The sequence below is a fragment of the Rissa tridactyla genome, chromosome 4, assembly GCF_028500815.1.
Source record: "Rissa tridactyla isolate bRisTri1 chromosome 4, bRisTri1.patW.cur.20221130, whole genome shotgun sequence".
NCBI classification, from domain to species: domain Eukaryota; kingdom Metazoa; phylum Chordata; class Aves; order Charadriiformes; family Laridae; genus Rissa; species Rissa tridactyla.
Genome location: NC_071469.1, coordinates 17,126,977 through 17,148,070, shown reverse-complemented (window position 1 = coordinate 17,148,070; position 21,094 = coordinate 17,126,977). Strand labels below are relative to the sequence as shown.

Below are 21,094 nucleotides of genomic sequence, written 5' to 3'. Positions count from 1 at the left end.
CATCTTTCCATGGACAACAGCAATATAGCCCAAACCTAGATGAAAACTCAATGATGGATCCTTACTATCACCATGGGGCCACAGAGACAGCAGACACACAGACCCTGAGCCAAAGTTTTATCTGAAAATTCCCATTCTGTAAGCTAGACAGATTCAACACATCAAGTGATGCCCATTCTGACATCAGGGAGCAAAGGAGTAGGTGCTCCTCCTTCACAAGGACACCAAGCACAGGGTTAGCGCCCACCTGAGAAATATGCCAGCATCGCCACTGTCCAACCACACCGGCATGCCTACAACTGCAACCAAGCAAAATCACAGCAGATGCTAGAGGATTTCTCCCCATAAAAGGACTTTCAATTAGCAATGAAAGATGAACAAAACCAATACCATGAAGCACAACCCTCCCGTTGTGACCCCTGAAATGATGCAAAAAGACAAACTAAAATGGACAGAGCAATGGACCTTTCACTCCCCTTTAATTCAATTCTCTCCTTTAAGTCAGTGCACTGTTATTACCCTAGCAATGAGACTGTAACACTGAAGTTTTTCAGTTTGATGGTAAAATCATGTAGTGTCCATCCATCTCCAATAATAGCAATATTGAGACAATGAACTCTATTGAGGCATCTAATAAGGCAGATAGTCATTTGCATAGTACATTTTCTGTGACTCTCTGTAATACAACATCTCAAAGACTCAATTCAGACTATTCTCCTTTCCCACAGACATTTTTAAAAAAGGATTCTTTTACTAGAAAAAGAAACAATGACCCCTCCCATAATAGGAGAAAGCAAAAGATAGGATTTTCCTGCCTATGGTGGATGCACACTTTTGTCTATGTATTTTTATTTGGTTGGGCTTGCTTGTTTGGTTTTTTCTTTTTTTCTTTAAACTCTATGTGCTTTTCATCTCCATTGGGGATTGAATGCTCAGAAGTATATTTCTGATTTTGTTCTAACAGGCTTCTGAGCAGGAAGCACTTTGGGATCCCTATCCACCGGCACAGGCAAATTTCATCTTTCATTCCTGCGCTGCAGTCTTGTCCTTTATCTCTCCACATATTCCTCTCCTACATGACTCACTGAATGGTTATTTGCTGGACATACTGGAACATACCACAGTTCTGCAGATACACTAGCCTGCTTATGAGTCCTGAGTTTTAGGATGAGCTCTGCAATGGAGTACTTGGGTAAACTTGACAAATCACTTCCTCTCCAACAGACTGTAATGGCCTTGAAGACAATGTACACGCATACAGTGTACGCTGTGCCTCAAAAGCTCAGCTCAAATAACATCTTGTTCAGCTCAAACAACATCTCCAAGTGTTGCTGTATAGAAGCAGTAACAATTACGTCCTCCCTCTTCATAACCCTTCTGCTTTCTCCTCTTTCATTAAGTAATCCTGGACTTGGTCAGTGTTTATTTAGCACAAGGAAGCACATATATTATTCCTGCAGGTAACTAAACTACCTCTAACTATACAGAAAGAACACACACTCAAAATACTGCTTCAGTATACTAAACCAGCTTCTGTCTGCTCTGCTCTCTGTCCCTCAGCATAGTCACAGGCAAGCCCCAGGAGATTTTGCCAAATCCTCCATCCTATTTCCAATCCCAGAGCCCACAAAAGGGGTGGCAGGAGGGAACACATATCCATAACTCATCACCCCAACTCCCAGCCTGTGATACGAACATTAATCCACCTTCAGCTGTGAACACAAGCTCTCTGCAGCCACTCCCAGCCAGGGTGCAGAGGAGACACCCACTGAGCTACCAGGAAGCCCTTGGATGCTCCCCTGCCACATCCCACAAAACCAGCAGTGACGCATACTCTTCAAACGTGTCAGGCATGAGAGTCTCCCTGCAGAAAACTGAGCTGTAGCACTGTTCTTAGGTTAACCTGGGGCAACTCGGTGTCAGGCCCCTGTGAAAATGAAACTAGATGGCATTTTTGGCAAGTCAGAGAAGGTCAGTAGAAAAGGAGATAAAGTTGCCACACAAGAGCCCCAGTGAAGAACAGGGTTGCACTCTTTGTCCAAGTTTCTGATTTTATCAGATTATGCCACAGTGTCAACATTGTTTATGACCCTATTTTGTGTCTGTGAATCACCCACTCCCAGAGACTCTTCCTCCACCCCAGTTTATAAATAGCACCACATACAGAACGAAGTTTGTGAAGCAAATGAGACTTGCTGAAACAAAATAATGCATATCAAGCTGACAAAAATCTTTCAAAAGCCTTTCTCATTTATTTATAGTGCTGGCTAGACAGACGGATTCCCACGTTTTGTAAACCCTGTAGGTCACTATCTCCATTGCTCATTCACAAACAATTCTCGTAATAATAAAAAAAAAATCCCTCCCGTTACAATTGAACTTATTCCCCAGCACACTGCTTCTTGGCACACACATTTTGAAAAGAAAGATTTTAAAATGAGCAATATTATGTATTTTTTTTGTATTTGAAGGCAACATATGCCTAGACCATGATAAGATAATAGGACATTATTTATATATCTGGAGACATTCTGACTTTACAGGCAGCCTCTTGGAGCTCTAACAGTACAAGATAAGTCATTTTCTACCATGTTGTAGCAGACTGTGACTTAAATTTCCATAGATTGTATTTTCATAGGAAAATACATTCTTGATTGCAAGTGTAAGACCCATCAAGGCTTTTTTAATTCCCTCTTTGCCCCAGGAGCTATTTACTTGCAGTGGAAAGTTCACAGTGCTATCATCCAGATAACAAAGTGATATGTGACCAAAAGCTCCAGAGAACAGTTTTCCTGGAGCCTGAATGCACAAGACACCTTGTTGAGCCAACACATAACCAGCCTTAGCCCCTGGGACCCAAACATGCAGAGCCTGGGTATTAGAGAAATCCAAATTCCCCATCAGATGGGCTGGATGGAAAGTGAGCTCCACTTTGGCAAGGAAAACCCCCTTCAGTGCTGGTGCTGAACCCCAGGCAACTCATCCCATCTTTCCATCCCCACACTTGGATGTATTTGCAACACATCAACCTGACACCAGAGAAGGATCTGGACCGGATACGCACCAGCCTAGCAAGGAACTGCTGAGCTCATAAACACCCACGTCAAACCCATGCTTGCAAATACACACCACTACAGTGTCCCCATCAGTTCCCCAGCCCTGTTTACCAGGGAGTCGCATCAACACTAGTGATGCTGGGGCTGGAAGAAGCCCTTGATTTTTCCCCCCAGTCGCAGAGATGTGGGTACACAAAATGCTTGTGAAAAGACATCCTGCCCAGATTGATTTAACAGAAACAGAAGAGCCACTGAAATAATACTAGCATGTTCCACTGATAAAATTCCTTGCAAATGCCTAAGGTGAAAGCATTCAAGTACTTCTCTATTCAATTCACCAATTTTTTTCCCTGCAATTAATCACATGGTTATTTGTCAAGCTAATGGTTCCTTAATCAGTCATAGAAGCTAAAACCTGCTATAAAAGGCTCCTTTTTAAAGCACAAAGGACAAGTAAAACAACGCACTCAAATGCATATTTTGGGAAGAGTTAAATGTGTTAATATCGTGGCTCTTTTTTGTTATTTTGTAGACTCAACAAAAATCAACTGTTTATAGTCTTAATAAAAAAAGAAAATACCAGTGCCTGGAAAATATCACAGTAAGTCTGGACATCATTTAAGCCAAGTACATGTCTCTTTTTATATTTTTTTTTATTCTCCAACTGCTTATCTCAACACACAGTTCCTTTTCCTTTAGCCTCTTTCAAACAATACTTGATACTAAACAAATAGAACTAAACACCAAAATAAAATATTTCTCACTAAAGGTTCATTTCTTCTCTCCTGCTCTACATTCACAAGCATATATGCGTGTGTGTATACACAGTCACATACACACACACATATATGTATATACTTGAACTAGCTAGTGCTACTAAAAGTACCCTATTATCTTATAGTTATACAAAAGCTGATTAGTATTAAACATGACTTTCTGGCAGAAAGAGAAAGCAAGAGTAGGGTCCTCTTGCAATTAGATAGCAGCACTGAAATTCAGAAAGCCCAAGCTGTGTGTCATCAGTTCACTGCGTTACTTCAGACCCCCATGCCTTGTTCTCCTCATTAATGAACAGAAGCTTTCCCAGGGGGCTCAATACATTGATCTTCATTATCACTCTGAAATACTGACCAAAGGACTTACAGAAGTAATATTTAACCTACCATAATCTCCTTCCATGTAAAGAATGTGTTTGTAATAACAATCTTTGGTAACATGTTTGATCAACACAGAGGGAACTATGAGATCATAAAATAGGACCATGACATGACAACAACGATGGGGATCTCCTGCATAAATTCTCACACACACAAAGGGGCAACAACTGGAAATCAGGGAGGAAACGAAATTTAATTAGAGCTGACTGAAGAGTATGGCATATGGTTCACAGGAATTTTTGCTTTCAATTAAAACACCCTACTCCTCCTAGACAAACTAAATAAATACAAATTAAAATAAATTATTCTGTGACATGTATATGCAAAAATGAAGACAAGCACGACAGAAAATTTGGGTGGAAGCTGCACTGTATACCATGTGCAATTACAATCCAAGTTCTGCAACAAACAGTATTTCGTCACTATACTACACAAGCATTTATTCCTCCCTATCATCACTGCATGTAACTATCCATTTCTCTCACATTACTAAAACCCATTCCACCCACATACCTAAAATTTGACTTGAGGTGTGGGCAGAAAAGGAAAGGGGGAGAAAGTTGTAAAGAACAGGACTGAATTTTAGAAATAGACTTTTTAAAAGAGAAATCATACTCTGAAGTTTCATATTGGTAAAAATGTAAAATATGAAAACAGCCATTTTTCTAAAATAATATATAACAGGGAACAGCGTAAAAGATGGGGCCATTAGGGAAGGATTTGTAATCAAAATGACTGACAAATTGCAATTACGAAGATACAGAGATGACTTAAGAAAACTGGATGCATTTGATTTAGAAACTGGTAGATTGCTATGAGAAAGCCTGTCCACACTTGCAGTGATAAAGCTCAAAGATTTTACAGAATGGGTGGAGCTTTCACATACTGTAAGTTATAACAGGATTATTTGGCCCAGAGAAGGGAGAATTTAGGGAGGAAAGGTTGTGACACAGGGCTGTGGCACAGCTCTGCCGGGGCAGCCCCTCTCAGGTGCACTTGGATATTTCACCAAAGCATCGCCACAGCGACTGCTATAACTGAGGATGCCCACGCACACTGTGCATCCAAAACCACAGAGCTCAGCTGGGGATGAACGTCTGCAGCAAGACAAGAGAGAGAAGTAGGAAGAGTGGTTTTGTATGAAAGGATGGCACCAATGCTCTGAAAATCAAGGCCAACTAGTTAAATGTGAAGTCTGAACAGTAATAGTACAGGTTGTTATGTAACACTGGCCAGGATTTCCTAACAGAAGACCCCTTTTCATTTGCTCATAACTTACCCCAAGTGCTTCAATTTGGAGGGAAGTTTTTAAGACTACGTGCTAGCATCTGGCTAAATATATTTACAAAGTTGTGAAATGTTGCAGCCAAAATGCTTCAAAACACTGAGAAAATGAGAACAAGGGAAAGCACATCACTGTACTATTACTAAACACCCCAGTGACCTTTTTTCCTTCTTATGCTCTGGCAAGAAATGGACTTCCCCTGACCTCTTCAGTCCTCCCCTCACTAAGGTAGTCCTTTGCTATCGGTGTGAAAAACTTACATTAGAAACACTTGGGATACCAAAATAAAAAGTCCTAATGGCCTACTGGAGCCTTTGCAGAAATGAAGCCGAGGGGAATAAACGCGGCATAAAGCTACTTAGAGAACAACTAAACTACATCAAGCACTGACAGATGCTCTGTAAGCAACCCTAACCATCCTACACATGGAAGGAGAGGAAGACTGGGGGAAAGAAAAGGATGAGGGAAAATTAGGTGAAATAACTAGAAGACACATGTAAAGAAGGCAGGGAAAGGGGAGCAGGGAGCTAAGCAGGATAGCACAGGAAGAGCTGGAGGCTCTACTAGGCAGGTGTGCATTGCCATGGTACCCGAGTACAGCAGGCCCTGCAATGGATGGTACCCAGGCACAGCCTACGGTTAAGATCACCAGCCATGTTTGTCGTGTTCATGAGGTAGATGCAAGGTCAAGCCAGGAAGCTGATCCTACGGGACGGGATACAGATTAGCATGGCACGCAGTGGGTCACCTTACCAGGCACCCGCTCAGCTGCAATGCTCCCACAACCCAGCTGTACAGGCTCTCACCTCAGCTTGAAAGCCACTCCAAAATCAAAGCAGGGCAACACACTTCTTGGCAAGGCTGTACAGGGGGAGCTGCAGAGACATCCTCCACCTTAATCACAAAACACATCTGGACGAGTTGAAGCTTCTCCAACAGCTCCCTCCAATAAGGGGGCTGGCACTAAGCAAAGGCAGCTAAACATGGTGAGGGGGGGAAAAGGGTGGGTGCTCTGGGCCCTACCTCCATCCTTCAAAAAGGGGCAGATTAAAGTCAAACGGACAGCTTTAATTCCAACACTTCCTAGCTTTTCAGAGATGGATTTTGCAGCTGTAAAAGTGTTCCCTAAATATAAATTGCATGTTTGCACATGTGCATGCTTACAATAACACCCATTCAAACATTTCAGAATAGAGACTGCCTTCCTATGCACTTTCACAACCAGCAAGGTAACCCCACTCTTGGCTAGGGAGCTTTGAGTAATACCCTGAAGTATATTTATAAGCAAACAGTAATACCTATGACATCCTCCCCTCAGTAGCAGTAACTGTAGAGACTAGAGGCTTTGCTACTGTGTAGTGCAGTAGATGATTCAGACAGGCTTGCTCCTCCTTAAGCTCTCAGATGATCATGGGTTTGACCATCAGCAGACACCAATTATCATCACCTCATTGTAAGCAGCATACAGCTGGTAACCTCATGTAGCAAGAGCCTGCAAGTTCAACACTAGCTGTCTAGAAATGCCTTCTGTCACTTTTAAGCAGTATCCAAATTACAGGGGATAGTGTCATATTATCACAGCTGTCAAGTGTGCAAAGGTCTGTGGGTGAGGGGGGGAATTTTACCTTTCTCTCATTTCAGGAAGGGATGTCTCATCCCAACAGGATCTAATTAAAAAGGAGACAGTAGACTGGTCAGTTTTATTTCAGAGACGAATATGGTTCAGCTCTATGTAATGAAACAGCACATACTTGGGCACTGCTTCAACAGCTGATATGCGCTGTTAACTTACGTAGGCTGTAGCAGTCTTTTTCCTCATGTACACTCTGTGTTTACTCATCATCCTCCCCCAGCAACCTACTTCCTTTTCTTTAGAAACTTGTCTTTCCTTTGGGTTTCATAAAGATGGACATGACGAAAGAGTGCTTATGCTCCAGACTCAATTGGCCTCTCATACGCTTGCTTTTCCATATCCTCCTCAGCTGTACCCACACACGGTTCTCGTTTAGCTCCCTTCATTGCATTAAAGCAGGGATAGGAACATCTCAAATTAGAGTCTTCCAAACACCACCCAATACATAGAAACCACAGACTGCCCACAAGACCAGTCACTGCACTATGGGACATCCAGAAACAAATTGTGGGTTTTCTTCCTCAGCAAAAGGCAGCATTGGCTGCGCAAAGGCAACAATCAGGTTTGTTTCAGTTATGTACAGTACACACAGTTTGCAGCTTGAACAGCCTGATGGTAGCCATTTACAAAGTGGATATTTTACTAGCATGCTGATTTTCGCACCATTTCAATATAAGGGATGTTCTCTTTAGCCCTGATTTCTCAACAGGATCTGCACACCACGTACTATCCCTTCACAGGGTCGGAGGTACAGTTTGCTCCGTAGCATCCCAATCCTTCTCGCTGCTCCCACTTGCTCAGAGTAGGTATTTCACAACTTGGAGTTGCTCCATGACACAACGAGCATCCAGGATGAAATTCACTGTCCTGCTAAATGCCTGCCAAGGTTTTGTACTGCCTCAGTCACACTCCTACCCCCTTTGCCTGAGCACTTGAGTGGTTCACCACAGGCTGCCCTCTGTCTAGAGGTGAATGCCTATCTTGCAGCACAAGAAACCCTTCCCCATCTGTGTCTGATGTAAGGAATGCCTTTCCTATCTACAGACCCACCAAGAATTAACCCATTCACTTAGAGAAGAAAGGGACAAGACCCCACAACCCAGCTTTTGTCTGATTTGTAACCCATTCATGACCAAAAAGGAATACTGTATTCAGAAAATACAGGAAGTTGTGTGAGAGAAGCTTTTTTTGCCCCCTCCAGCTCTCATTTTTGACACAGTTTGTGAGTAGAAGTGAATCCTGGTGGAGACAGATGTGGTGGGGCACTATGTTGACTTCTTACATGCACCTGGCAACTAAGAAAGATTTCTTTTATGAAGTCATCGCCAGAGGTCCTAACCCCATCAAGATTCCTTAGTAATAGTCATGTACAAATGCAAAACGTCCCATGGCATTTACAACCTCCAGGTCACACAACACAACTGGTGCAATAAGGGGGAGGAGAATGGGAAGAGAAGATATGAGGGGCAGCAGGTGACCAGCTCCTGTGTTCTCAGACACGTCTTGACAGTACGACCTACTGCAAGCCCTAAAAATTCTCAGTCATTAATTGAATGTTCAAAACTCCAGCAGGATTTCAGATGCCCTATGGCCTCCCTGGACAATAGCTCTGGAAACACTGGACTTCAGGACAGCAAAAAGTAAGAGGCCTTTGCTCAAAAGGGAAACTGAAGTTTGGCAGTATCTTACATCCTATCTTTTCCACACATTTCTGTAGGAGACAAACTGTTCAGCTGATTTGCAGTCTTCAGTGCAAATCTCAGATTAACATAGCTGGAATGAGTTTTGATGCGATCTGAAGACAGTTGTGACAACGTAGCAATGACTCTGAATAAACATCTGCACATGAGATATCCGTTTTCTTTTTCATATCCCCTTTTTTCCCCAAAAAAGAAATCATTCAGAAGAGAGCAGAAGCAGCTAAGGCAGCCAATTCGCAGCAACAGGAGGGCAGGGGACTCCTGTCATCAGTAGCAACTGGTATTTGTCAGAGTTGGGCATTGCAACTTATTATTCTTCTTACCTTGAAGAGGAGCAAGAAAATAAATAAGAAGTAGCAACTGTGTCAGTTGTCGTGGAAAGCCTCAAACTTAGGCACAGGAAGAATCACTGCACACACTGCTTATAAACCAAACCATAAATGCACTGCACAGAATGTTGCACATAAGCATAACCTATGGGGCACAGTGAAGGTTGTCAGAAAAGACCTTCTGTCTGGTAACAGCACAGCAAGCAGGCAATGTGTTTGCTAGGATGGAGAAGGAGCTGCTCTGTGAACCACACAGAACTGCTGCTGGAGAAACAGCAGTCCCTTCCCGCAAGTCAAAACACAAAACAGTGCAAGTAAATGAAAAGAAGTGGGGTATTTTTTGTTTTGTTATTTTATTTACACCTATTAAATGAAGTCCTAACCAACTGCACCATAAAGAGAACTAGGCTCCATTACCAGGAGATAGCTGGGGTGGAAAAAAGGGAAAAGTACACTCTGCAGTAAATAAATTGCAGCTCTGGCCTTCTGCTCATTACTTCTGCAGCATTATGCTTATCACAATGAACCAGGAAATAGTTGAACAGATACATTTAAAAGTATGAAGACTGAGTCGGAACACAATGGTTAAATACCAGTTAAACCACATACCGTAGGTCTGTCTTGTAGTAGTGGGAAATGAGTACCGCTTAAGGCTGTTCCAGATATTGCATCCACCTGCAAATATTTGCTGCTGGCTAGAGCTCCACACGTATACTCTCACTAGCAGTGTCAGTACTCTCCAAAATATTGCAGTCAAGAAGGAAAAAAAAGTTTGCTCAATACAGAGTACAATAAACTAATTACATGCTTTAATCATGAAAAGCATATAATGCCTGATTGGGGGGGATTTTTTTATTTTTTTATTTTTTAAAAGCAGGTTATATGATTATAAAGTTAGTTAAGGATATAGCTGTTTTTTTCAAGCACTTTAAGCTTTCAATTTCATGAATATAAAGAGTTAATTTTCAGCTTCTTTAAAGTGAATCTTTGACTACAAGTGTATAGCAGAGATCAGAAATTACAATGTCACAGAGGAATTCCGCACACACAATAAAAGCACAGGAGAAATTTCACTTTCACTACATAGTCTCAAATCCACATAAAAAAATACCTTGTGTCGAGAGATTAATATTTTAGATCAACTACCCTTCAGCAATAATGAAAAATCACTACAGCTGGAGAAAGAGACAACAAGAAGATAAAAATACACTGACATGGTGCTGGAGGACATTGGCCATTAAAGTCTTATCTTATGAAGAAACAGATAAACACTTTTAACAATATTTCATCTGTAACTGTTAAGCTGGAAAAGATGTCTGTTTCCAAACATATAAAAGAAATGTTTTGGGTTTTTTTTAAATTTGCTTCTGTTAGCTGGCTAGCTTTTTTATTTCTAAGTATCTCCTAGAAATTTTAACATCTCCAAATGCAAGTCCTTCTAAGTTACAAAGGAAAGTTTTCTTTCCTTTAATAGGGACAAAGGAGAGTATTGTTGAGATTTATTATATACATACAATTACCTGCATTGTTACAGAGATTAAAGGACAAAGGGCCAACAGATCTAATTCCAGATCTTACAGCCTTGTCCTTTCCCATAATTACGTCTTAAAATGGGATTTCACTTAACACATTCACAATACCAATATCTACCAATGCTTTGCATGTACTTAAGAGACAGTTTCAACTATTTTAACGGGGATGCAGCAATACATTTAATTTATCATTGATCATTCAGGTGAACACATTCAACTCAATAGTACCAATAAAGTGCACTTCTTCAGTTGGTTGTAAGAAGAGTCTTAAAACTAGTACAAGGTTCATTAGAAAGAGTAACTGTTAAGTCTATTAGTCACTTAAAAAAAAGGCAAACCAAACTTTCACAAAAATGCCCCCCTTTTTTTTCTTCCATCTCAGAAATATTTCCAGAAAAATAGGATTTTGAATTGCAGAGAGATACTCAAAAAAGAAAATGAGAATATTTTCATTCTGCAGATAGTAATGCTGCCCATTTATCCCATTTGAGAGTATGTCAGTCCCCTTTCTTCAGCTGTCAGATACAACATCTACTGGAAACTCTAAAGTACCAGGCCTCTGACTGTGTTGTCCACAGTACGCCAGCTAAAAAGGCCAGATCCTGACCTCAGAGCTGGGCTGCTTATTTCTCTCTCGTGCCCAGCTGCACGGAACTAGACCCTAGAGGTAAATTCCCCTCAAAAAATTACGCAAACTGAACCAGAGATAATGAACTTCCCCAGAAAAAAAAAGCTTTTTTTTTTTTCAGTTTTGTTGTATTTCTCCTTTACAAAAAAAGAAAAGTATGAATCCATAGAAAGTGAAACCATCAAAAACCTCAGTTAACCAGGCACAGCCTACTTTGCAAAAAAACTGCATCAGAATTACACCAGAACAAGTACATTTTTATTGGTATTGAACTCCAGCCTATTATTAGCAGAAGTAGTGGCTGATCCTGAAAGGAGACTGAAAGAATACTAGAATTTAGAAAGCACAATTCATGTAGCAGGAAAGCTATGAGCTGTCAAGTCCTCAAATCCAAATTCAGTTATAAATGGGTCATTATAATATGTGCAGCCTCAAGAAGACATCAGAATTCCCATATCTGCTTTCAATGGGGAAAAATAATTAAAGGAAACAAAATTTAATTACTTAAAAGGACTCTACCGATTTACCATCATTCATTTTATTTCACCTTCGGTTTGAGACATTTATAAGTATATGAAGTTCCTGCAGAATCAGAGAAAGCAACTGAGCATGATCACAAAAGGAAGAAACCCCTAAACTCCCTTATTAACACAATACAATTTTGCATATGTAAATTTGATGCCAGTCACAGGCACCCATTTTTTCCCTTCACACTGATGTTCATAACAAGTCACATTTTGATGTTTAAGAAGTACACTGAAACCACGGCATGCCTAATATTGTAATAAAACCACTGGCAAGGCTGAGTCAATCTCTTTCGATGTTTCCACACTGCTAGTTTCTGCTATGCTGAAACTACTAACATGCATTTCTTTCACCTGTATCCCAGACAGTAATGGTAGAAGTGCTTCTCTTTCTCAGCCAAAGCTACAACTCGATCTCAGAGAGAGGTCATTTGCCCCAAATCCCTGCCAGCACAGAAAACTGGTCCCATTTCCAATTAGGGCTAGTCTTCCCATTTCAGATGTTGCTGGTGGCAGAACCACCTTCTATTTTCAGCTAGACACTATTTACCACTCTAGCATCCTCTCTGCCCTTTCCGCTTCAAAATGCATCAGCCACCTTGCACAAGTAGCAGAGCAAGTTTAGACAAATAAAGACAAAGGTGTGATCCCTCTTACTATGAATTCAGACAGTAACTAACAAGTCATCTATCCTGGAGCTGATACAGGCTGCAGCCAGATGAAGCTAACTAAACGAACTCTCATAATTTTTCCCCTTTGCCCCTCCGTATCATGACATCTTTGGCAAAATTAAGTTCAAAGTTTCAAGGAAACACCCTGTGAACCAGTTGGCTGAGCCACTTTGGGCATGAGGAAACCCTGGGCATGTCAGGCAGCAAGAAGCAGCAACCTCCATTGACATTGCAAGAACAAAAAGCACTAGGGGGAGGCAGCAGGAAGCTTTCACTGTGTCATATTACAAATGGTCCCATGCTTCGCTTCTTATGTAGGCTGGCCTGCCCCAAAATGAAGCTGCACCCTTCTCTGACCATGGCCTGCTGCCCCATCCTTTGCAGCACCCTCCTGTCTTGTGAGGCAACACAGAGCTCCCAAGCCAACCTTCCAGTTGGGCACCCACCTGCCCTTTGCATGGCTCTCTCCTTATTTCCAGGGACAGAGTTGGTAGAAATTGTAATTTGCAAATGAGGACTCAAAAGCAGATATGTAGAAACAGACTTGCCAGCAGTGACCTGTTCATGTGTGTATATGAAAATAAACAAGGAAGCTTATTAAAAATGCTCTGACTTAACAGAAACCAAGTACACAAGAGGAAATAGTGAAAGCTCAGTCTAAGCTCCACCACAATAGGGAATGAAACAAAAGTCACCAGCATTCCTCTGAGAAAACAGCCTCCAGAGCCATCTCCCACTGCAGAGACAAACCTTTAGCAAACACCGTAAGATGCATAACATCATAACCTTTTCTATGAGTCTTCAGAGTCCCCTATCTTAACACCCATCTACCAAGATGTCCTAAAACCATGAATGATTCATCTCGATACACCCTATAAAAGAAAAAATCCCACTGAAATAGTAAAAGCAGAGACTTTTAAATAGGCATTTAAAACTGTCAAAACATGTCAAGCTTTGATCCCCCAATGACCAGGGACAGGCTGAGCTGGTTTGCACAAATAACCCCTCTTTAGGGAGCACTCCTATTCAGGCTAGGTTCAACCCAAATCCTTCCAAACTGTCAGACAAAAAACCCTACCAAAATATTGCCAAAAGGAAGTAAGGAATTAATCTGAGAATGCACCTAATCACAGAGCTAGCTGTGTTTTAGATACAAACTATAAAATCCTAACAAGGAAAAGCTCCCAGGCACTTAAGTCCCTCCTCTCACCTGGGCTGTGACAGGGATGAGACCCACTGAAGGAGACAGGACCAGATGTCACCCTCACCCTTTTTTAGAACACCCACAGCCTCCAAGATGGATATGCTAAGACACTGCATCTGCTTACCAGGCTGCAACAGAGAGACTGGAATTTACAATAAAGCTCTGGACCCAACGTTCCAGTCTTTACTTGATGATTTGGTAGTCTCAGAAGCAGAAATTTCTTACCTTCAATGGGGGAAATATGGGTGAAGTTCACACAAATTCCTTATACTCAATCCCTGGCCCTTGAATCTTGTTTCAGTAAACAAGAAAACTGTACTACAGTATGTAGATGGCATTCTCCTGTACGCCACAAAACCAAACCAATCAACCAGAAAACCACCAAGTCTTTCCAACAAAGAAAACGCCCAACCCAACATTTAAACCCCCCCCACATTCTAAAGCCTAAATTAGAACCCCAGATGCAATACTCAACAAAAACTTTGCATGCATTAGGAACTTGCCAATGACATACTAGTTATTTCTTTTAATCGTTTAGTTTGGCTAAAACTGTACAAAACAATGAGAAAAGTCAGAAGCATACCAAACAAACAGGAGGTACAAGAAGAATAGGAAAAGGAAACCATAAACAAGCAGATGTGCAGCACTGGAGAGAAAGGGATTTCTAGGCATTGGCTAGGAGAGCTTAAAGGTAATCCCTCCAGTGGTCCCTTCTCCCTCCCCAAAGTAGGACTCGAGCCAAACACAGGCCTTTGCCCTCTTCCCTGCACATACCAACTAAGTTTGGAGCGCCATGCAGAGCCAAGATCAGTTACAGACCGCACAGGTCTGGTACCACAGCAGACTCCAACATCTTTCCTTCCTCTGTTTACAGAGGTGTAGGTGGCGTTTCCTCTATTCTGTTAAAAACATCTGTGCAGTTAAAAGCACAGTCTCCTTTTCTCCCATTACACTTCTACAGGTGGAGAAAGAGGCTTTCATACGTGGCCCTAGGTGTCTCAGATAAATCACAAGAGGGAAAGGAGTGACAGTTGGACTGTGTGGTTCCTAATACCAAGGGATTCTTCTAATTTCCTGGTGATGGTAGGAAAATAACCTTAAGTACATTCAGTGATGTCCCACATACCAGCAACATTTACCGAAAGATAAGGACATTACTCTGTTGTCCTGCCTTTTCCACAGAATGCCCACGAATGGCATAGAAGATAATCAAACGAGGCCACAAGTTTATCGATCCAGCTCTGGCTGGACGACATGTATGTGTCCATTCTTTGCTGGATTACAGAAATACCTTTCCCACTTAATCTTGGATTTTCTCCTGGAATTTTGGATTAATAGCCCCAGGAGGCCTGTTAATGTGCAGATACATTTGGGAACAGCTGGAAAGCACTTAGAGAAAACCCTTGGTGCAGCCTTCCAGAGCAGTGCATCTGTTTTGTTCTTCTCTTCCTGCACATGCCTGATCACTCTTTCCCCGCACACTCTGCTTTCTAACGTTTCATATTAGCACATGCTCACCTACACTTAGATGTCTTTTTCCCCACAATTAGAAGTCCTCCCCTGCACAGTCATGTCCTGCTGAAAATTAGTTTCCTACTAATGGCTCCATTTAAGGCAAGGTTCTCTCTCACTCTCCCCTTCCTACATAGGAGCAGGCCCTCTCTGCTAGAGAAAATTCAGCTAGCTCCTCCTACAATTCCAGCAACCTTTTATGATGTTCAAGGTACTATTTACATTCAAATTTTGGAGTCTAACTAAAAGCATTCACATCAGGCTAACAACCAGATGTGCAGCCACTGACTATTTTAATAGCCTTTCTCTCCTTTACTCATATCAGGAATCTTCTTTCAAGCAAGCAAGCAGAAAAAAAAAAACAAACAAACAAACAACATGATACAGGCTTCATACCTACAAACATCAAATTCCCCGTTCCCACCCACTCTCTAACGTTGCTGAAATGCTCGTCCTGTGATGCACTGTAATTCTAGTAGGAAGAAGGAAATGCATAAATTAAAATTATATGGATTATGCCCTACACAATTAGGATTGGATTATGCCCTACCGAAGATTTTTAAAACAGTAGCAATTTCTCTCTCTCATATTTAGAAACTCCAACCAAAAAAATTTACATGCCATGAAAATCCTCAACAAAGACTTGCATGTAGCTCACATAATTGAGGAAGTACTAATAATAGCGTGGCTGTTTGCACAGACAACATTTCCACTGTGGGCCTGAATTCTGATCTCGAATGTGCAGAAGAAGATATTTTGTTGTGCATTGCTGGCTGGAGACTAAAATCAAAGTACTGGAAACCATCTGAATGTGCTGCAATGTGCAGTCAGCCTATGCAGCTAAGGAAGCGCCACGCACATCCATGCCACATGGAAAACAAAGCATCTATTGAGTACTGCAGAAGGTGCTCATGTTGTGTGTTCTTGTAACGAACGTAAAGAAGCACACGAAATTAACCTGTGTTGCAGTTTCAAACAAAAATGAAAGCCTTTGCATTTCAGCACCAACTCTCAGTCACCACAGAAAAATAACTTGTCCAGACAGATGAGAAGTCTATTTCTAAGCCCCTCTGACACAAGCAAACAACAGCCACGGCTTCCCTTTCTAGTCTATGCTGCATAAGTCCAGGCCTGCTCAGGTCTCCACATCAGCGATGCCCAGAGCTGCGTTTCTAATGGTGCTCATTAAAGGTTTTACTCCAGAACCATATTTACAGAAGCCTCACATTTCTCAAGCTTTATTCTTTTTAAAAGTGCTAAATGAACTGCATGTAGACCTGTGTCACAAAGTGTTTGTGAAGTATTTTTGTTAAATGGTACTTATTTTTAACTTTATTTTTCTTTCACGTGCTAAAGATTACCCAGAATAATTCTGCAAACTAAAATACAGAGTACCATACAAGAGGAGAATCAACAAGGATGATTAACAATGACCAATAATATACAGCAGAAATTAACTGACATGCAACATACATGCATGACAAGCCCACATTTTAGATATGACGATGCTTCATTTAAACTCCTCAGTTGGAAATTCATATCAGTAATTAAGTCATAATCCTATATAATCGACTCACACAGGTTCAGTAGGAATTCTGTACGTGGAACAAGCTATAAGAACAAGCTATTAGGTCCACAAAAAGGGCATTTATAACTCCAAGCACCAAAACCAGCACACAAACACTGGAGCTTAAAAGTCCATTGCTCTTGAGCAGTAGCTGTTATGTTGTCATATCACTAATACGATCATTTTCAAGTCACTAGGTCCCATAAAAAACACAGATCAAGGTTTGTTTTTTTACAACTCCAACCTTGCCCTCTGGGTTGTAATTCATTAAAAAAATTAGGAAGATGCTTATCCTTGAGTAAAAGATGCCACGGAAAGATCATATGCCTGTCACACCACACAGGAGCTGCTATGACACAGCCGTTCCACAGCTCGGGATGCTTCCCAGCCCTTGCACGTGTTTGGGCCAACAATGCTGTCTGTGTTAGGAACACTGTCCCCTTACCGACCTCAGAGCCATCTGAAAGGCAACAAGGAGACTAGATCCAACCGAGAACCACTTCCACCCAACTTGCTGCCTTTTGTCTCATGGGCCAGCAGGGAGACTGTAGACAAGCAGCATTAACTCTTACAATGCACAAAGTCTGGTTCATGCCACATGCCTGACAGTCTTGTCAGCTGCTGTCATCTTCTTATACCAGCCAAATACCTTACCAGGTAGTCCCAAGCCATGTCCCCATACCTGCACACATGCTATACCACAAACAACACTGGCCAACTCTGACATCTGCCTTAACCTGTGCAAAGAACCCACCACAAAGAGCAAAACTGTTCCCTATCGGAGACCATCCTGATTTTTAGAGGGCAAGATCATGTGAACACTACTTGGAACAAGCAACAAGACTATTGTGCTTAGAGCAAGCATTCCCTCTGCGCAAGGCTTTATTCTGCATCCTTATTGCTGGCATTAATGGGTATATAAACATTATCCTCCCTACTTGCCATAAGCGGCCACACTGAAATTTAGTGATTTCAAATGAGTGGACAATTTGGAGAACCACACCATCAGCAAGGACTTTGTTTACGTCCTGCTCCTCTAAGGAAAAAGCTCCTAAGAGGCCTTCCCCTCCACCTCTCTCTGTAGATCTGACAAGTGCTCCTATATGTTCAAAACTCCGCAAGGTATTGACCAGTGCCAGTTAAAAGATCTGGTGAACAGAGACTTCCTTACATCGGTGCTTTCACATTCACAGGTACACCTAAAGTCACAACTGACACTGTCAAAAACTGTAGTCTTCTGAATTTTCAGACCGTGACACTATGACCTGGGGAGTTCCCACCTAAAATTACGAGCCAGACCAAAATCTGCAGATCTGACCTGTGTCCTGTAACACATTGATGGGACCTCTGATACTATCAGGGGATGACAGGACCTACTTGAGGGTCCCAGAGGGAGTCAGTGGGGTACGCAACTGGGCCCCAAGATGACGAATGCATAAGTATATGTAATTGAGGAGAGAGTCCACTTTTTTTTTTTTATTATTTATCATACTAGACATCAATTAAGAGCCAGGCTTAGAGGACAAGGAGATCGTTACATCACGAGATTTCATACCCTGCTTGAGAAGGAAAACTACAAACAATAGAGGTCATGGCTGGCAGATCCTCACACAAAGGCTCCTCTGCTTCAAGGAAGAAAAGTCAATGCAAGCCACATGCCCATACAAGGGTCCTGTTGCCTGGGTGAGCCTGCAAGGCTATACCCAGGGACAATCCAGGTCTGCCCTGAGCCTTTCCAAAACACTGGAGTACTTTGATTCCCAAGTCAGTCTTAACTCTTATTCAGAAGAGATTTTTAAACCTAGGCTTGGTACAACATCAGAGATGGAATGACAAAACACTGCAAGTTACCCCAAACTGAATGAGAAACAAAACGAAGAGGAGCAAAGGTGTACAATAGCCATTAGCTGTAATCACAAGCTGGTGCCAATGTAAGATAAGGAAACAACAGTTAAAACTCCAAGTCAATGGTATAGTTCTGATCTGCAGCCCTCAGGGTGGGACTGAAACATAGGCCAGGGAGAACTGTCACCACAGATTACTAAGCACCTTGGTCCATACCAACACACATTCATGCTTCTGTAGCAGAAACCATTGAGGCAGGGAGGCCAAGCAGGTACATTTGGAAGCAAAAGTTCACCAAGCCCCAAAACACTAAGGTTCACAGCAGTCATGAAGCTCTCCTACGGGAACAACAGGAAGCTACCAGCTGAGAGAAGCATGGGGTGAAAGTCTATGCCAGCATGTGATGAGTGTGTCACCTGGCAAGTAATTCTGACTTACATCACTGAAAGGTGTTCTTGGAAGAACATCCTGCAATACACTCGGGCACAGAGGAAGGCTTGAAACACAAGTATGTTGGCAAAGGCCTCCCGTTGACCTAAAGCCCTACACTGCCAGGTCTGCTCTCTCCGCACCACGGCAGGATTTTCCCATGAAAACTCCACACCGCTCCTGAAGGCTGCAACCCAGTGGGTGAAGCGCACTACCAGCACGGGCGATGTGCAAATAACATATTACTAATTAACCAGCAGCGACACGACGAGGGCAGGCTACAATACTCAGTGGGGAGACAGGAGCCGTCCCTGCTCTACCTAAGGCAGGTTTTAGCGAGGTAAACAACCGGGGCAGCCTCATGCCCCGAAAGGAGCCACGCGGCTGTACCACCGGCTCGCACCCCCACCACATCCCCGCCGGTACCGGCCAGCGGTCGCCCCCCGACGCTGCGGCCGGGCGGGGCTCAGACCCCCGGAGGGCAGGCGGAGGGCGCCGCGGGGAGGCCGAGGCCGCGGCGATCCTGTCCCAGGTGAGCGCAGCCTCCGCCGGGCCACGCCGCGGCCCCCCTCAGCCTCCCCTTCCCTCTGCGGGCGGCACCGGCAGAGCCACTGCGGGACAAAGCCCGAGCGCCGGCCACACACCTGCCCCGCCGGCCGCACGCCTCCCCAGGGAGCGGAGGGGGCCACCGCCACCCGGGCAGCTCCCAGCGGGGGCAGGTGCGGCGGCCGACGGCCGCGGCGGACCCCCCACCTCCCGCGCCCGGCTCCGTCCCCCGCGCCGCGGTCTCACCTTGGCCGACAGCAGCAGCGGCAGCAGCAGGCAAGGTAGGGGTAGGGGCAGCAGCAGCCGCCTCATGGTGGCGGAGAGCGCTCCCCGCTGCGCGCACGGCCGCTCAGCCCGACGCCGCCTCCCCCGGAGACATGGCCGGGCTGCGCGCCCCGCACCGCCCGGCGTCCCACCCCTTCGCCGCCCTCACAGGCAGCGGCGCCTCAGCCTCCCGCCGCTCCCTCTAGCGCTCCCTGACTGGAAAGGCGGGTGGCTGGAGCCGCCGCGGGGGAAGCCCTAAGCGGGGCGGAGCGCGGGGGCGAGCAGGACAGCCAGGCCGATCACCTCTCTCCGCTGCGGCTCATCACCGCCGCTCCCGCCAGCCCCTCGCCCAGGGCTTAAATGGCCGTCTTGCAGCGGGTGGCGGGGGGGGTTGTGGCTGGCGCTTCCCCGCCTTCACCCCTCCCTCCCGGCATCTGACATCTCCCCCCTCCCCTCCCTTCCCCGCCGGGCCGGGCGAGGAAGTGGCTCCCTCCGAAAGTTTCCCGGCCGCGCCGCGCACCCCCGGAGGAAGCGGCGCTGCGGGGTACGCCCCGCCGCCCGCCCCGTCCCGGCGATGGCGCTCGGGGCCGGGCGGTACGCAGTGAAGGGTTGGTGGTAAAGCGAAGATAACCCGGGCCGCGGGGGCCTCTACCGCCCTCCCTTCCGCCGGCCACGGCCCCACATGGCCCCTGGGGGCCTCGGCGGGTGTAAGGGGCTGTGGAGGCCGGAGGAGGGGATCGTGGTTTTGCCGCATTGAGTGGCTCTGCTTATTGCACCATTCATCACTCCCAGGCAGTGCCCCCCAAAACTCCTGTCCCTTTCCAGGCAGTGGTTTGGACATTTTATCCATGTCATCAAAAAGGACATGACATCATCAAACGCAATCACTTTTATAACCTTAACTTACTTCTCAGGCTTAATGCACTGTTTCACGTCATTCATCTTGGGTAAGGGAAAAGGAGAGACAGGGTCAGTTTACATAGCATATCTTTAATTATGGAAACACTGGCAGTCTTCGTTTTCTCAAAAGTTTTGAGCTCACATGTTTGTAATTTCCCTCTTTCCTGAGCCCTCAAAACATATGCATGGCATTAGGGAAGCAGCTATTTCCACAGGAGTTCCTGGGAAGACTCACAAGAGTAAGGGCATGTGCATACCTTACTGTTTGGGAGGCTGAGACTTACAGTTGGAGCCAGATAAACAATGTGGAGA

General features: G+C 44.1%; 1 protein-coding gene across 1 annotated transcript in view; it reads right to left on the bottom strand.

The window, feature by feature from the left end:
- The window catches only part of PTPRJ (protein tyrosine phosphatase receptor type J), a 77,492-nt gene extending 57,257 nt beyond the window's left edge, over positions 1-20,235 (bottom strand). The window contains exon 1 of the mRNA XM_054199403.1: positions 19,865-20,235. Coding sequence (XP_054055378.1) covers positions 19,865-19,930 — 66 coding nt within the window. The 5' untranslated portion in view covers positions 19,931-20,235. The remainder of the gene's footprint in view (positions 1-19,864) is intronic.
- Between the last annotated feature and the right edge of the window lie 859 nt (positions 20,236-21,094).